This window comes from Strigops habroptila, chromosome 1 (assembly GCF_004027225.2).
Source record: "Strigops habroptila isolate Jane chromosome 1, bStrHab1.2.pri, whole genome shotgun sequence".
NCBI lineage: Eukaryota > Metazoa > Chordata > Aves > Psittaciformes > Psittacidae > Strigops > Strigops habroptila.
Window position 1 is genome coordinate 114,055,846 of NC_044277.2, and position 15,094 is coordinate 114,070,939.

Consider the following 15,094-nt stretch of genomic DNA (forward strand, 5'->3'; position numbering starts at 1 on the left):
GATCAAAAATAGTTTCTTTCTATGTAAGGAGCTATTCAAAGAAGCTGAACATAAGAAATATCAAGAACAATATTCATATATATATGCACATACATATGCATATGTATACAGATGTGTAAATAGAGGCTGAATTGTCACTCAGAAGTCCTTAATGTACTGAATTATGCATTCATTGTTGCCATCTATAAAAACTTTTTTTTCCTTCTTCCTGTAGAATTAATCACCCAGTTCAAATTGGCTTCAAGCCCTAGTCATTGTAATCTCTTTTATTTCGCCATTTCAAAGAGCACTCTGCGGTGTCTTTTAAGTAATATGGCCTTTTAAGTAATATGGCACATCTTACTGCTGTCACTTTCAAGGTAAAGATGCTAAGGAAAAGTCCATTTGCAATGTGTACATTATGGGATGGGTTCTAGTATTAACGTTCCTGGTCAGCATTCTGTACTTTGGCATAAAGTCTAAAGACCTGATGAGGCTGCCAGGCAGCATGAGACTGATGAGTATTCTGTCCTGAATTTGCTCTTTTTGTCTCTGCACATTATATCTGTGAAATCTGCATAAATCCAACAGCTATTAGACTGGATTAGCTCCGTTGCAGGATTCCAAAGAGAGGCACTTGCTGGACTCCAGAGGCATTATAGGCTAATGGAGTGTGTATCTAAAGAAGGTGTGTCATACTTTTGTACTGGATTTTCTGGACATTCACTGTGCAGAGAATATTTTATAAGTCTTTTGCTTCTCAAAGTATTTTGTCTTTTCATCCGTTGTATAGTCTGCTCATGTGCAATAATCCTGTTGCTATTTGTAAGTGTGGAATTGATCATGCTTGGATTTTAAGGGAGCATTCAAGAGCACTTTTCACCAAAAACTCTTAAACTGCTATGCTATAAGAAGGTGAAGTCCTAGGAAGGATAAATAACTGGTTTAAAATGAGGAATCATAGTGTAGGAATTAGGATCAAGTTTTGCAGCCAATTTGCCATGAAGTATTCCATAAATGGTAATAGGAGGGGTGGTGAATGGTGAAGTTGCAAACTTTGCTGATGATAAAGTTCTTCATGGTCGTAGGGACGAGAGCCAATTGCAAACTGCAATTCATGATGCTGACCGATGGAGGTCAAATCTCCTGTGCAAGCACATCATAACTCAGTGCAAAGGTTTTACCTTTCGTGAAAGCATTGGATTTATTACACTGGGCAGTACAGCACACTACATGTGCAGCAGATGCAAGGAGACTGCCAGTAACTATCTGTTGGAACTGTAAAGATGTCCATGTATTTGGGTGAGGCATTAAAGTCCTCACAAACAATTTGGATGGAAAAATTTTTAATGTAACACACAGCTAGGGACACCCTGAAGCCCTGACTTTGATCTTGGGTTTGCTTCCGATCAATCTCTCTGCTCTTTTTCTCACAGTCCAGAAATTCTCATAAAAGTTGCAGTTGAATGTAGGAGTTGCTTATCTTTAGATTTGTGTTGACTTCCTGGGCAGCTGGGGGAGAAACTGCTACTCTGTTTAATTCTTCAGCATCACAAATGCATATAAGGGAACTGTATTTTGAGAAACCACTCTGACGAATGCCAATATTCTGCATAAAGGAAAGGATGTTAAGTTCCTTAATTGCATCATGAGTCAAGCATGTGATGCACTGTTTTCCTGAAAAAGTAGCCTCTTTGAGTCGGGAACTGATGAAAAAGAGTGTACGTTCCCCATGTAGGAGTAGTGCTTTATCTTACACCAGCTTCCACATATTGTCATAATTAGGTGGCAGTGTTATAAGAATGTCCATTGTTGTGAAGTAATATTTTGAGTAGCTAGTTAACTAACCTTTCCAACCATTTCATCCTACCTGAGATAGAAAGTAACCTCCATGTTATTCATGTTTATTATTTAATATTCCATGTTTAGAGTATTAATCATGGTTCTTTTTACCTTTTGCAGTGGTAGCATTCAGCTAGAAGGCCCACATGATATTTTTGTTTCTATATTAAAGCATAGAGGTGCATGGGTTTAGGAAATTGATTTTCACATCTTCCCCCACATGCTTTAACCAGCTTCAGAGCTTTTGTGCATGTGCTACAACCTCCACTTGCCCAAGCACAACTATAATCTTGTTTTCATAAAGCTAAAAAAGCACCCGCAAACGAATAAGCCAAAAACATTCCCAAAACTTGAAGCTTGGAATTAAAGTTGAGCAATTACTCAATAAAAAAGGCGAGGAACAGACTTTAATCAGAGGAAATTTTTGAATTTAACTTCTACTAGTTAATAAGGAAGCAGATCAAGGTCTCCAGTATTTCCTGGCTGACATACACAAGGCAGGCAGGCAGGTATTATTATTATTTGCTTGCAGGCTACACAGTGTCTTTAGAAATCTCTGATCTCACAAAGCTGCTGAAATCCAGCAGTACTTGTGGCCAGAGTAAGTCCTTGAGCGGTTTTGTGGAGATGTTTTGCTTATTAGAAAAAATAAATAAATAAATGTAAAAAAATCTAACTACTCTATGGAGAAATCCATGCAAACCACGGATGCTTTGGATGAATATGACCTGAATGGAGTACTAATTCAAGCCACCCCTCATGTTTTAATCACCAAAACCCAAAGCATTTCTCTGTCACAGTAAGTGTGCATGGTAATGTTTTTCCACAACACAGACTTTAGGAAAGCACGCAAATTTCCATTACTAGTAAATATACTTTATGACCACTGTATCAGGCTCTGTTCATAGAGAAATGCTCAAGTGACTCAGATATTTGCGTTGATTATAGGAAGTTGACTCATCAGTATAAAATAATTTATTTCTTATGTTTTTCTCTATTAGGAAAAAACAACAAATAGTTTGACAGTCTTGAAAAGTAACTTCCATTCCATGTCCGTTGTTGCTTTCCCTTTTTTCTGATATCATGTATTCTCTGATGTCATACATTTAAATCTGAGCAAATAACAAATATGAATTAATATGTGGATTATACACAGATGTTTGCCCATGAACAGCCCCAGCTCATTTCTTGCTTCATCACATTCAGATTTTCATATTTGTATGAATAAAGCTGAGCTGTGTTCGTACCATCTATACATTTATTTATACTATGTTCTAATTGAACATTTTCTAGTACATTTACCAGTCTAAAAACAGACTATAAGTTGAACAATACCACTCACTCATCTTTCAGTTTATGTAAATATATGCACTGTTGCCACCCACAAATCTAAAACCAGGAGATTATAGATCGGTCTTCTTGCATGCCACAAAAAACCCCAAACCAACAACCAGCTTTAAAATACTCTGACTTCTTATTTGAAATAAATGCTATTGTATAGATCTACAGTGAGAACATCCTGCTTCTATCTGTAGACTTTGATATGTAATGTTTAGTAGCAAAAGCACCCCACTGGTTTTGATTATAAATGATCATATGTAGGCAGAGAGACAGACAGTTGGACCATTGGACCTAAAGCTATATTAACTTTAAAGATCAAAATCAGTACTTGGAATTGAATACAGAAGAGAGTTTGAAGTCAGTTCACGCATACCAGTAGATCTAACATACTTCTAACATACCAGTACAGTCAGGTTTTGTACCTTGTTCTCAGGGTAAGATGCAACTTCAGATAAACATAGCAAAATTTGTCACTAGTCCGGGAACCATGGTGTCTCTTTGCTGCAGTTCAGTGTTCTCTTCAGAGACAGACAAGTTATAGTGCATTTCAGGAATATCAGACAAAGCAGAAAAAAACCATACTGTTTTCATGGTAGGGCTGAGACATCAAGCAGAACCCTTCAGTATGTGAGGGTTAACAGACAGCTTAAACCTCCTCTTTTTCCTCTGACTTGCTGGTGATAGTTTGTTTGCAACTGCCCCTTCTTAACTTTTGTATAATCTTCATATGACTGCAAGAGATAGACAGACAAAATGATAGTATTCATATTGATAGTAATGTTAACAAATTCAGAAAACCAAAACAGAATTAGCAATTCTTTCTCAATTTCCTACACTACCTCTCAGTAAAAAAAGGAAAGGCAAGGTAAAAGCATGCCTCTGTAACATGAAATAGAAAGCAAAGTGTGAAAAAGGAGACAGAAATACAAAGAGGAAAGATTGAACAGGCTAGCAGCAATATAAGGAAAGGATAGTCCCCAACATGTCAAAACTAATTGTGAAAGGAAAGGAACATCCATGACACATTTACTATTTTGAATGTCCACTACATGCAGTAAATAAGCAGGCTCCTGTTTTAATCCGAATAAAATTAATTTATAGTGAATTGGAAAAATCTTTTTAAAAATGTCATTCCATTGACATTACAAAAAAAAAAGTTCTTTATTCTTTCTGTCCCACCAAAAACCTTTTACATGTTAATCTTCTTTTGAAAACTACAATGAAATAAAAATAAAATAGAGAAAGTGGTTAGAATAAAAATATGCTGTAATACCCTGGGCTTCATCACTTCTGGATTATCAGATCTGCCTATTGCTCTTTGTGGGATGAATTTCATATCCCATAAGACTTTTTGTACATTGGAATGTTCATGATAGTTGAATTCTTTCTTAATATCACACCAAACATCTTGCAGCTGAATGTAGATTTGAACTTTAAGGACTCGAATTGGTTACATGTAACTGTACCTTTTAAAGATTAGAAATACTTTTGATTATGAGTTTTATTTAGCTACATTATCTTTGTATGGTATTTTATATTTAGTTAGATTTACATCTGAAAATGTTGTAAATATCACCTAAATTCCTATAAGTAATGCCTTGAGATGGGATAACCTTTAAACTTAGTGTATTTTAAAGTGGCCTTCAAGTTTACATTTTTTTATACTATTTAATATTTAACCAACCATTTAGAATTCTGTTAACTTTCTCCTTGCCATTGATATTCGGAGTTCTTTGCCCATTTATTATGTCTTTGCATAGAAGGGGCATATTTTGAACTTCAAATCTATCATGGCATGAAATCAGTTTAAGTTCACCAAAGCTGCGTATTCTAAAGAAATAGTAAACATCTCATGGTAAGGTACCACTAATCATATGTTCACAATATTTCACTGAATCTATCAAGCCCTACTTTTCTTTCTGTCTTGTTTCCCAGCATTTTGTGGGATTCAGCTTACCAACAGCTGTTTCATCACATAGGAAAAAGTAACAACTTGCTGAGAGCAAGTCACCTGTCCTGAGATAGGTGAGATGGTTTAACATCCAGAAGCGCATCACAAACTGCAGACAAGTTTCTTCTCATCCTAATGTGTCCTGCACCTGTTTGCAGGAATAGCACAGGTTTGCCTGCCCCTATGCTCTTCCACTAGTTTTCTGAAGGAGGAAGGGAAGGATCAGAGACAGCTCCTGGGCAGCCTGCTCATCACCACCATAACCACATGTGCCTTAGCCTAAGCTGCATCCTTTGTATCTCCCCATGCCCCAAGCTGCACTTGAGTGACTCCAAAGGTTGTTATCCTTTTTCCATGGCTGCCAGAATGGAGATGTATTTAATGGGAGAGAGAAGAATAAAGACAGAAATAAGAGAGGAAAGGAAAAGAAGCCAGGTTCAATCTTCCTAGAATTTTCCCCACCCCAGAGAGAGAGATTCAGCTACCTCTTTACATGCAGAGTGAGTGAACTAGGCTACACCAGGGGTTTCTCTGACTTCAGTCCCAGAGAGGAGAGACCTTATACAAGAGGGAATCAGCACAGTGAGTGAGTGGCAGCTCACATTTACGGTGAGGGGCCCTGACCATCTTTTGGCTTTACTGGATTTTCTTTGTACTGGATTTTGTATGTCTGATAGGTCAGAGTGTTCCCTGACATACAGGACTTTATATCTAAACTGTGTTCTCTTTGTGCCACCTGAGAAAATTAACAGAAAACACCCAGAACTTAGATGAGCATCTTCTTAGAAGGCTGTGCAAGTACATGTTGTCTTATCCTTTCATTCAAAAGTGAAAGAGGAAATTGGGAAATTGGCCTGAATTTTACTTGAGGAACAGTGACTTAGCTTAACCTTCATTATGCTTTTATTGTGGAGTGTGTTTTATTATTTATAATTTAATTTTATGAGAATAGGAATATGTGTAACATAACACTCAAACTAGGTGCTTTAATATTTTCCAGTATGCAATATGGTGTTGAAAGTTAGAAAATGCTGGCTGGATCTAGACTGATACTTTCTTGGATAAGCTTCTACCATATGCTTTTATTTAAAGTATTTTTTTCTTTTAGGTTAGATTTATAAAAAGCATGTGAAAAATGTCTTTTTTGGAAAAGAAGTGTTACGCAATTAGAAAATCACAGTGTTAGAAAGTTAGCATCCTTTAGGAAATGTTGCATGTAAAAGAAGTCAGATACTAAAGCTAAATTTAAAAACAAATGGCAAGTCCTACCACCAACTGGAAATGCTATGTCAATCTACAAGATGTTGTATTGAAGTAAATGCCTTTAGTTCCAGGAATTTTAAGCTCTATGTGAACTCTGACTAGCTTCCCAGTATAGATATGAATCTTGTCAAAGGAGTTTGTCCGTATTTCCTTCTGATTAGAAAAAGTCAAATAAAATCTGTTTTACAGGACGGAAGACCTAAAGAAGCCAGAAAAAAAAAAAAAAGCATTAAATAATATAGTTATTCTTTATTCATTATTTGTTTTCATGTTCACAGGACTGGAGTATTTGATAGGCTGATGTTTTATCTGTTTTGTATGAGCAAGGGAATCCCTTTCCAGCAGGATTGTTCAACACTTTCCACTGTTTTGGAAAACTTGTTGTAGACACATCACATGACTAACCCTTTATTTAAAGATTAATACATGCAAAAGTATATTCTTTCTGAAAACATCACTTCCTATGTTTCCTGCTTCCCACCTCTGAGTCTGGAAGCTGCAATGACTCTGACTGAAGGAAAGTGGGTACTTAAAAATTATTGTAACCAGTACATGGAGCATCTCTATCACTTGAGATTTTGTCAGATTCAGGATTTGTTGGTTGTCTACACTTTTTCTGCTTTCAAATCCTCTTGTGCTACTTCTTTCTTAGAAGTGAAAAAATCTAGAAAGACATTTTGGTAGAAAAGAGAATTACTAGCCCATTTTTACTACTCTTCTTACTCATCTAGGGATCCACACCATTCTGAAATGACACTTTTACAAGTTCTTATGTTGCTGTTTGTGTTATCTTGTTTGAAATAACATTTTCAATTGGTTATTTTGTGATGGTAAGGATACTATGTGGAAAGAAGCTGTACTTCCAGACAGTGGGAGATGGCATCACCCATGATACATGACTATGCAAGCAAATATTATGGCTTATCATCTCCTTACCTCTTACTGCTGTCCTGAGGAACAAAAGACTTTCTGATTTTGTTACACCTTTGACATGCCAGAGAGTGTAAAACCCAACAATAAGAGTTTGCAAATAGTCTCTTCAGAGCAGCGATTCCTCCTCCCAGTCTGGGGCACTACAGACTGGTCAGCATCTGGGGAAATGAGGGAGGGGATCCCCTTGGAACACATTTCTGGGCACAAGAAGGAGATGATTTGGAACAGTGAACTGGTTGCCCTCCATGTGTTCTAAGTTTGTAGATTGAGAGGAGAGCAGTGGGATGTCATCTACCTTGGCTTTATCAAGGTTTTCAAAAGTGAGAGAGTAGTAGTTAATGATTGTATTCTACCTGAAAGCTGGTGACAAGGGGAGTTGCTGAAGGGCTCTGAAAGGTCAAGGAGGCTGAAGGGCAAGGAGGTCAGTCATTAAAAAGATGGAGCTAAGCTTTTCACAGTGATGCACGGGAAGAGGATGAGAGACAACAGGCATAAACTGAAATAGTAGTAACTGTGTGCAGGGAAAACCTTTTTCTCTATGAGGGCAGTCAAACACTGCGATAGGTTGCCCAAAGAGGTTGTGCCATCTCCGTCCTTGGTGGTTTTCAAGGTGAGGCTGAATAAAACTCCGAGCAGCCTGGTCTAACCTCATAGCTGATTCTGCTTTGAGCATGATATTGGACTACAAACCTCCTGAGACCCCTTCCCTTCTGAATTATTCTATGATTGCGCAATCCTAATATAGTATCACAGTTCTGTGCTATTTTAAATCTGCATAGTAATAGCAAAATCTTAATTGTTCTGAATATTTAAATGATTTGGCTGTGCATTGCTCTTGCTTTTGGAACCCAGAAATGCTACATATGCTCTGTACATTCTCCAAACAGCTTGTATTTGTGCTTATTTGCTGGTATGACGTGCTAACTGTGCAAAAAATTTTGGACTCTTGCCTTAGAATATATACCTGCCAACAGAAAATGAAGGCTACATAGTGCTGCAAATACTTTCTCTGTCTATGGAAAATGAGTCGTATGTGCCAGAAAGAAGCATTTGTACCACGTGCTTTTTACTGCTTCTCACATCTGTTAACATTTACATGTGTCAGAAAACAATACCTGAACAGTAAAAGGAAGGGATACATGAAGTTTAAGGGCATTGCATCAAGAAAAAGGACATGTTATATTGTACTGGTGCATTGGAATAAAAAAAAAAAGATTTCTCGGACTTGTCAAATATTTTTAATATATGGGTATAGACTGTGTATACTACCTGTGAATACATTTCCATACCTCAATTGCATGGACCCAAATTGCCAGTAAATTGAACTGAACCCATGAAAGGGTCAAGGAGTGGCAGTCAGGAAGTGAAAGAATTATATCTTTCTTGGTATATACAAAAAGAATAAAATTTTATTTCAGTTAAGGCAGGATTTATATAAAAATCTTCAAAGTTAAATTCCTAAATATGGAATTACCTACTTATATTGAAATATTTTGCGTTCTCGATAATCTTCTCTTCAGCTGTCTTTTTGTTAGCACAAAAGGAGTAGGTTAACTGACAAATGTTGCTGTATATCCTCAGTCCTTAGAGGCAGCTACTGTACTGGACTGTGTTTCCAAGAATATTTCTTTGAAGTCATATTGTGCATATTGTGCAAATCCTGAGACACAGTGTAGTAAAGGATTTTGAATGACGTGGCAGTTCTTACAGATGTTACCTGTGGCAAGTGATTTAGAAAGAAAACAAATTAGAGAGCAACTGATCCTTGATCTCCTGAACTCAGAAGGAGAACAATCAGTATTTGATACCTTTCTAAAAATTGCTGTTTGCATTGGTTGCATTAGTACCACTAATTCTTCAGGCATCTATTTGGTTATTTTGAGCCAGCGTCATGTATGCTCTTCTTTGATATTTAACCCCGATTTTCCAAAATACACCTGCAACAAAAAGCACAGTCCTCCCTACATCCATTGTCATTGCCTTAATGTTGAGCTCTGTATGAAAAGTGACAAAAAAATAACCTATTTTCCTAGGTCTTCTGAGCCTAGAAAGAAGTGGTGGCTGAAAGAAGAAATGAATAACTTTAAATTGAGCCCTACCTAACATGTAGTCATTATTAAGGCAAAGGTCTGTCCTTGGGTTTTGCTGTATTTCTCATAGATAATGTAATCTTCAAAACCGTTATTTTGGATGAACTTCCACTCTTATGCATTGAAACAAAGTCTTATTGCTGAAATTATTATGGAAGTTTGACTTCCCACACTCAGTACACTGAAAAAGCCTTGCATTAGGTCTGTGAAGATGCAGTGAATAATCACATAAGGCATATAGTTCCTTGCCCCCAATTTTGAAACTTATGGCTTTACCAAAACGCACTGTATGAACAGTATGTGCATACATCCTTTAGGTTTTGAGGCAGGGATGTGAAGGATCTATACCAGTTTTATTCTGTAAGTTATACAAGGAAGTTGTGAGCCACCCAAAGAACCACTTTATAGTCTAAGCTGATGAGAAATCAGCTGGTGGGAAATAACAGGAAGAAAGGATCATCATCCAGCAATATTTCTTAAGCAAAAAAAAAAAAAAAGTTAAACATCTAATAAGACTTGCATCTAGCCTTTGTGCTTTGTAGAGCAGCTTTATCACTACACAGAGACATGTTCCTTGGTCTTGCTTCCAGTTGAAGTCAGTTGAAGTCTTGCTTCCACTGACTTCTCTGGTTGCTGACCATGCCCCAGATTTTGCACACAAATAAAGAACATAAAGCTTTCTCGTATAATTTCCTCTCATGTAGTTTTAACTCTGGCATATCATTTTAGAAATGTTCATACTTTAAGAGTTCTTATCTAGATACTTGTACATAGACATAGAATTGCAGAATCATAGAATCATAGAATCAGTCATAGAATCATAGAATCATAGAATCATAGAATAGTTCAGGTTGAAAGGTACCTATAAAGGTCATCTAGTCCAACCCTCCTGCAATGAGCAGGGACATCTTCAACTATATCAGGTTGCTGAGAACCACATACCTGATTACAGTAATGGAAATTATAGGAAGAAGAATTGCTAGAAAAATTTATAGTTGACACTTAATTTACATAATACTCTTCTGACATATTTCAGGCCTATCACAAGTATTCTTAAAAGTTACATGTAGGGGTCAAATGGTGAAAGGTGACTGGCAAGATGGCTTGTTTTTGTACATTTGGCTTAACACAAATGCTTCCTCAAGTATAAAATGCTTTGATCTCTCTAAAGCAAATGCCATATGTGCGCAGCTGTGGCCCATGCCTCAACGATTGCTGGAAGGTTTAGAAAAAGGTAGCATACGAATTTGATGTCTGCATTCAATTTATGCTTTTATATTTAGCAGTTCATAATTTTGTGTAATATTTTAGCTGTACGAAAAATATGCACCAAAGTTGAGTGATAACAGATTTCTCTGTGGTTTGACTCAACATTGTTTGGGTGAACACAGAATCTGAAGTATTGCAGACTGAAAAATATAGGTTTTAATTAGAGCTGTCTGAGCTTCAAAATACCTGAACACACATTAAGCTTGGCAGGTTTCAGAGATCTGAGGGTTGCATGGAGCTGATTTAAGCTAAGCAAGAGTCTTCTATTTTCCAACATATATTGCATTTGCGGTTGCATCACTGACTTGCAACACAAATCCAAAAACATTATTAATGGTTTTCTGATATGTAAAAATGTTTTATCATCAGGGCTTGTCTTATGTCATACTTGTGTTGAGCAGTACCTTACTCCAAGGCAATTTCCACTGAAAAAAAATTGAACTACTTCCAGAATAAAGGACTAGACCACATGGCTGAAAAAGCTGAATCAGCTCCGAAAGTTTGGCGCCTTTCTTGAGCTTTTGGCTTTTTACTTTAACGTGCAAAACGTGTAGGCTGATATACCCAGATCTGTATCCCTCAAGCACTTTAATATGAGTGGTTTGCTGTGACATAAAGAAACCTACTGCAGTCAGTGGGACACGAGGGTCCATTCGGCGTGGATCCAGTTTCATGATCAAGGCCAAAAAAATAAAAAAGCATGGCTTTGTTTATTAAAACTCTTGGCATGTACAAATATACTCGTATACCTTGGGGAGAAACACCATGATTTCAAATAAAGCATATGCAATTTCTACTTAAAAGAAAAAATCCAAGTCACAACCAATAGACAGGCATGATGCAATAAACAGAAAAGCAGACATGAAAATATCAATTGACAGGTACAGATAGGATAAAATATAAAGCATTGTGCACTATGTGTATATTGATACATATAATGTATACAAAAGTGTACATATATAAATATACATACATTTATAATAGTGATGTAATATGAATTTTTAGTATTCTATTACATGTGGGGGGTAAATTCATGCCCATTGTTCTAGATACGATTTGCATATTATTTAGATAATAGCACACCTATTCATTTTTCTTATGCTGTGTCTCTCTTGTATTTTTGCTAGCTCCTACTGCCTATGGTAGGCTCTACAGATGAAACTCTGCAGGAGGCAGCAGCTGGTTGCATAGCAAACATTCGCAGATTGGCTCTAGCAACAGAAAAAGCAAAGTATGGATGATGCTCTAGCAGCTTTTTACCAACCCACTCCATTTTTGGAATATGGCTACCATTTAAATAGATGATTACTCCTTCTAGCATCTGTAATTTCACGGCAAAGATCATTTATTGTGAGGATATTTAATAACAAGAATAGAATTTGTGGGAAAATTATGTTTGTTTTCAACATTGCTTGTTTGTCACCTTAGCTTTTATAAAACACACCTAGTTTTGTGTGGTTGATAGTATTATATCTTTCAAAAGACTATTGGTTAAGAATATGGCAAAGACTTTCTACAATTAATACTCTTGTATTTGAAATTCATTGTAGATATAAATGGTTTTGCTTATCTGTGACATTACAATAAATTTTCTTCACTGTGTGTGTGGTTGTGCAGTGATTTATGAATGTCTTCAACAATTCCCTTCGTGCTAAACTTGTCCAATCATCCTGTCATTATGTTTTTGCCTGTTTGATCACTTGCAATTCACAGGAGAGGACAAAATGCAGATACATCAATCTCACATTCTGGTATTATATAAGGGACTGCAACAGCTGTAGCAGCAGACATCACTCCAAATTTCCTGCCTCTACCAACATCAGACAAAATGGTGCTTAATTTCATAAGTAGCTGGTGAAATGTGTTTTAATTAACATGCATTTAACTCAAATTAAAATCTACCAGCTGTAAATAAAATGTAGGGTATTACATTTACATTTACAACGTATATCTTATTGTGTTTCTTTTCATTTTTAAACTGAGGACAACATTGTATTGATGTACTTTATTTTTCTGCATAAAATTATGTTCAGAATTAGAGTTGCTTTCAAAAAAGCACATGAACAACTATTGATATTATAGATTACAGACCCACTGCATGGACGCATACTCAAACAAATAATACTAAGGCATTTTACCTGAGAGCAGTAATGTCCTGAATTACAAACACAGACTGCTGACAAAGCTGACCCTCCCCCCCCAAAATAAAATGTTTAAATAACTTGTGTTGTCAGTACTCATGTGCAGAATGGTTTTTTTACTTCCCTTAATAGTTACAATTTTCCTTGTTTTGGAAGCAGTTTGTAATTTCCATTATTTTTCGTCTAACTAGAAATGGCTACTCAAGGCAACTAAATTATGCTGCTTACAGAAGCCTTCTAAGGAAGACATAATGCAAATCCAACTTTTTGTGTTTTCTCTGAAGCAGACATGAAGGCTCATTTAGTGGCAGGTGTCCCTGCCTATGGCAGAACGGTTTTGAAAGTAAATGGTCTTTAAGGTCCTTTCCAATCCGAACGCATTCTGTGATTCAGTGATTTAAAAATTTCCTTTAAGAAGACTTAGGGCAGTTTCTGAAAAAGAAGGATTGCAACAGGCCTTAGGGAAGGAACAGAGAGTATATTAAAGGAAACAACTATGGACAGGGTGCTGACTGTGGAGATCGAAATATTAATCCAACTAGTATTTTTTAATCCAGTGAAAACAGCAACATAATTGTGGAGTTGTCCGCAAGTTCCACCACCAGCCAGTGACCAAGCAAATGCTATTTTAGGTACTCTTCAAGTCTGCCCTACAGGCCTGGTATGTTTATTTTGAAATAAATATATCCATATTATTATACTGATGTCACAGCTGTAGTAGTATCATATGCTTCATCGCTGTAACCCAAAAATACTTCTAAAATAAATGCTAATTGCCCAAATTCATTTGGAAGAGGAGAGGCTTGATTTTATTTTTGTCTTTTCTGTTGGAGAAGCTGTAGATACAGTTTATCACATGAATAATATGTAAAATGTGGCTTATTTTTCAAACTGGTTGAGGGGAAAAAAAACTCCCTGACAATAATTGTTGTCCTTAACATGACCTCTCAAGGCACTCTTGGACTGTTTAGTTTGGATTTTAACTGGAATAAGTTCTGAAGTAAACTTAATTTTATGATACAGGTGTCAGTGGCAATAAATGTCACGTTCCTGACAATGAAATGGCCTCAGCTTGCCACTGGTTACTCATGCCTGGTAGCCCTTATACCTTGGAGTAGTTCATCTGAAGCCTTTAACTTTTAAAACCTCAGACAGTTAATCCCAGAACTTAAGATGACTTATTTGTGCTATTTTCCTTTACTGTGCTTGGCAGTTTTAAAAATTCTGTACAAGGAGAAGAAATGTTGAAATTGATACAGATGCACACACAGGCAAAGGATCAGTATTTTAAAAATACATCTTTTTTTGGCCAAAATTGGGTGGATGCTTGCAATTAATATAAAGAGATTTAGTTGTTGGAAAATGAAATAAATGAATGTGATCCCTGGGCCTCTCCGAGCGGCTGCAGTACAGAGTGTACATTTGAAAAACTTCCACTTTCCTCCACAGAGTTGTGTTGAGTTTTCACAGCACTGCAGCCTTCTGAAAAGGGATCCTCACAAAGCTGGGTCCCACTTGCTGCTCACACACCCCTCCTGGCAGTGTCAGCCTATTCAAGCCCTGGCACCAACTCAAGCAGCCGCAGCCGCCTGGACCTGGCATTCCCACCATGTATAACCAGGCACCAGCCAGCTCCTGCTCCCCAGCTCCTGTGCCTGGAAGGGAAATGCCATCACTCCTTTCTCTTTCCACCAGCTGCTACTTGTCCACATAAACCTGTAGCCTCTTAGGAAATATGGCTATACCGATCATGGGAGCTCAATATTATATTCAGTGCAGAGCAATTTGATGTACAAACTCAATATAGAGTTCTATTTCAGTTGCAAAAATGAAGTGACTTAAAAAGTTGGGTCAGCCTCTGTCCTGTTCATTTGCCGGCATCTGCTCAGTCTGCGATTCCTGTCTTTTCAGAGTTTTGTAATATGGGGTAAGGAGGAGGGTGTCAGTTTATTTACATTGATGTTACCATCAGCAGGGAGTATCCATCACTTTTCACAATTTCAGGAGCCAGTTTCCAGCTCTGCACAGAGCACTGTGCTCCAGCTGTTGGCCATAAAGCCAGGCCTGCTCCTCACCGGCTTCTCATTTTCAGCTTTATTCCTCATTTTCATTAAAAATGTCAGAAAAGCGTAGAGGCCAAGTAAGAAAAGTTGTCACAAGAAAGTGTTGTTTTGAGTATGAAAATACTATAGTTGATGAGAAAAAAAGAGCAAGAGAAGAAATCTTTCACCTTGATGCAATTATTTCTGGAACCTTAGAGGCCCACTACATCTTCAGTCTATGCA

General features: G+C 37.0%; 1 protein-coding gene across 3 annotated transcripts in view; it reads left to right on the forward strand.

The window, feature by feature from the left end:
- The window catches only part of ARMC4 (armadillo repeat containing 4), a 79,983-nt gene extending 67,524 nt beyond the window's left edge, over window positions 1-12,459 (forward strand). For all 3 annotated transcript variants that reach the window (XM_030507460.1, XM_030507467.1, XM_030507477.1), the window contains one exon: window positions 11,796-12,459. In XM_030507460.1, coding sequence (XP_030363320.1) covers window positions 11,796-11,909 — 114 coding nt within the window. In that variant the 3' untranslated portion in view covers window positions 11,910-12,459. The remainder of the gene's footprint in view (window positions 1-11,795) is intronic.
- Window positions 12,460-15,094: the final 2,635 nt, after the last annotated feature.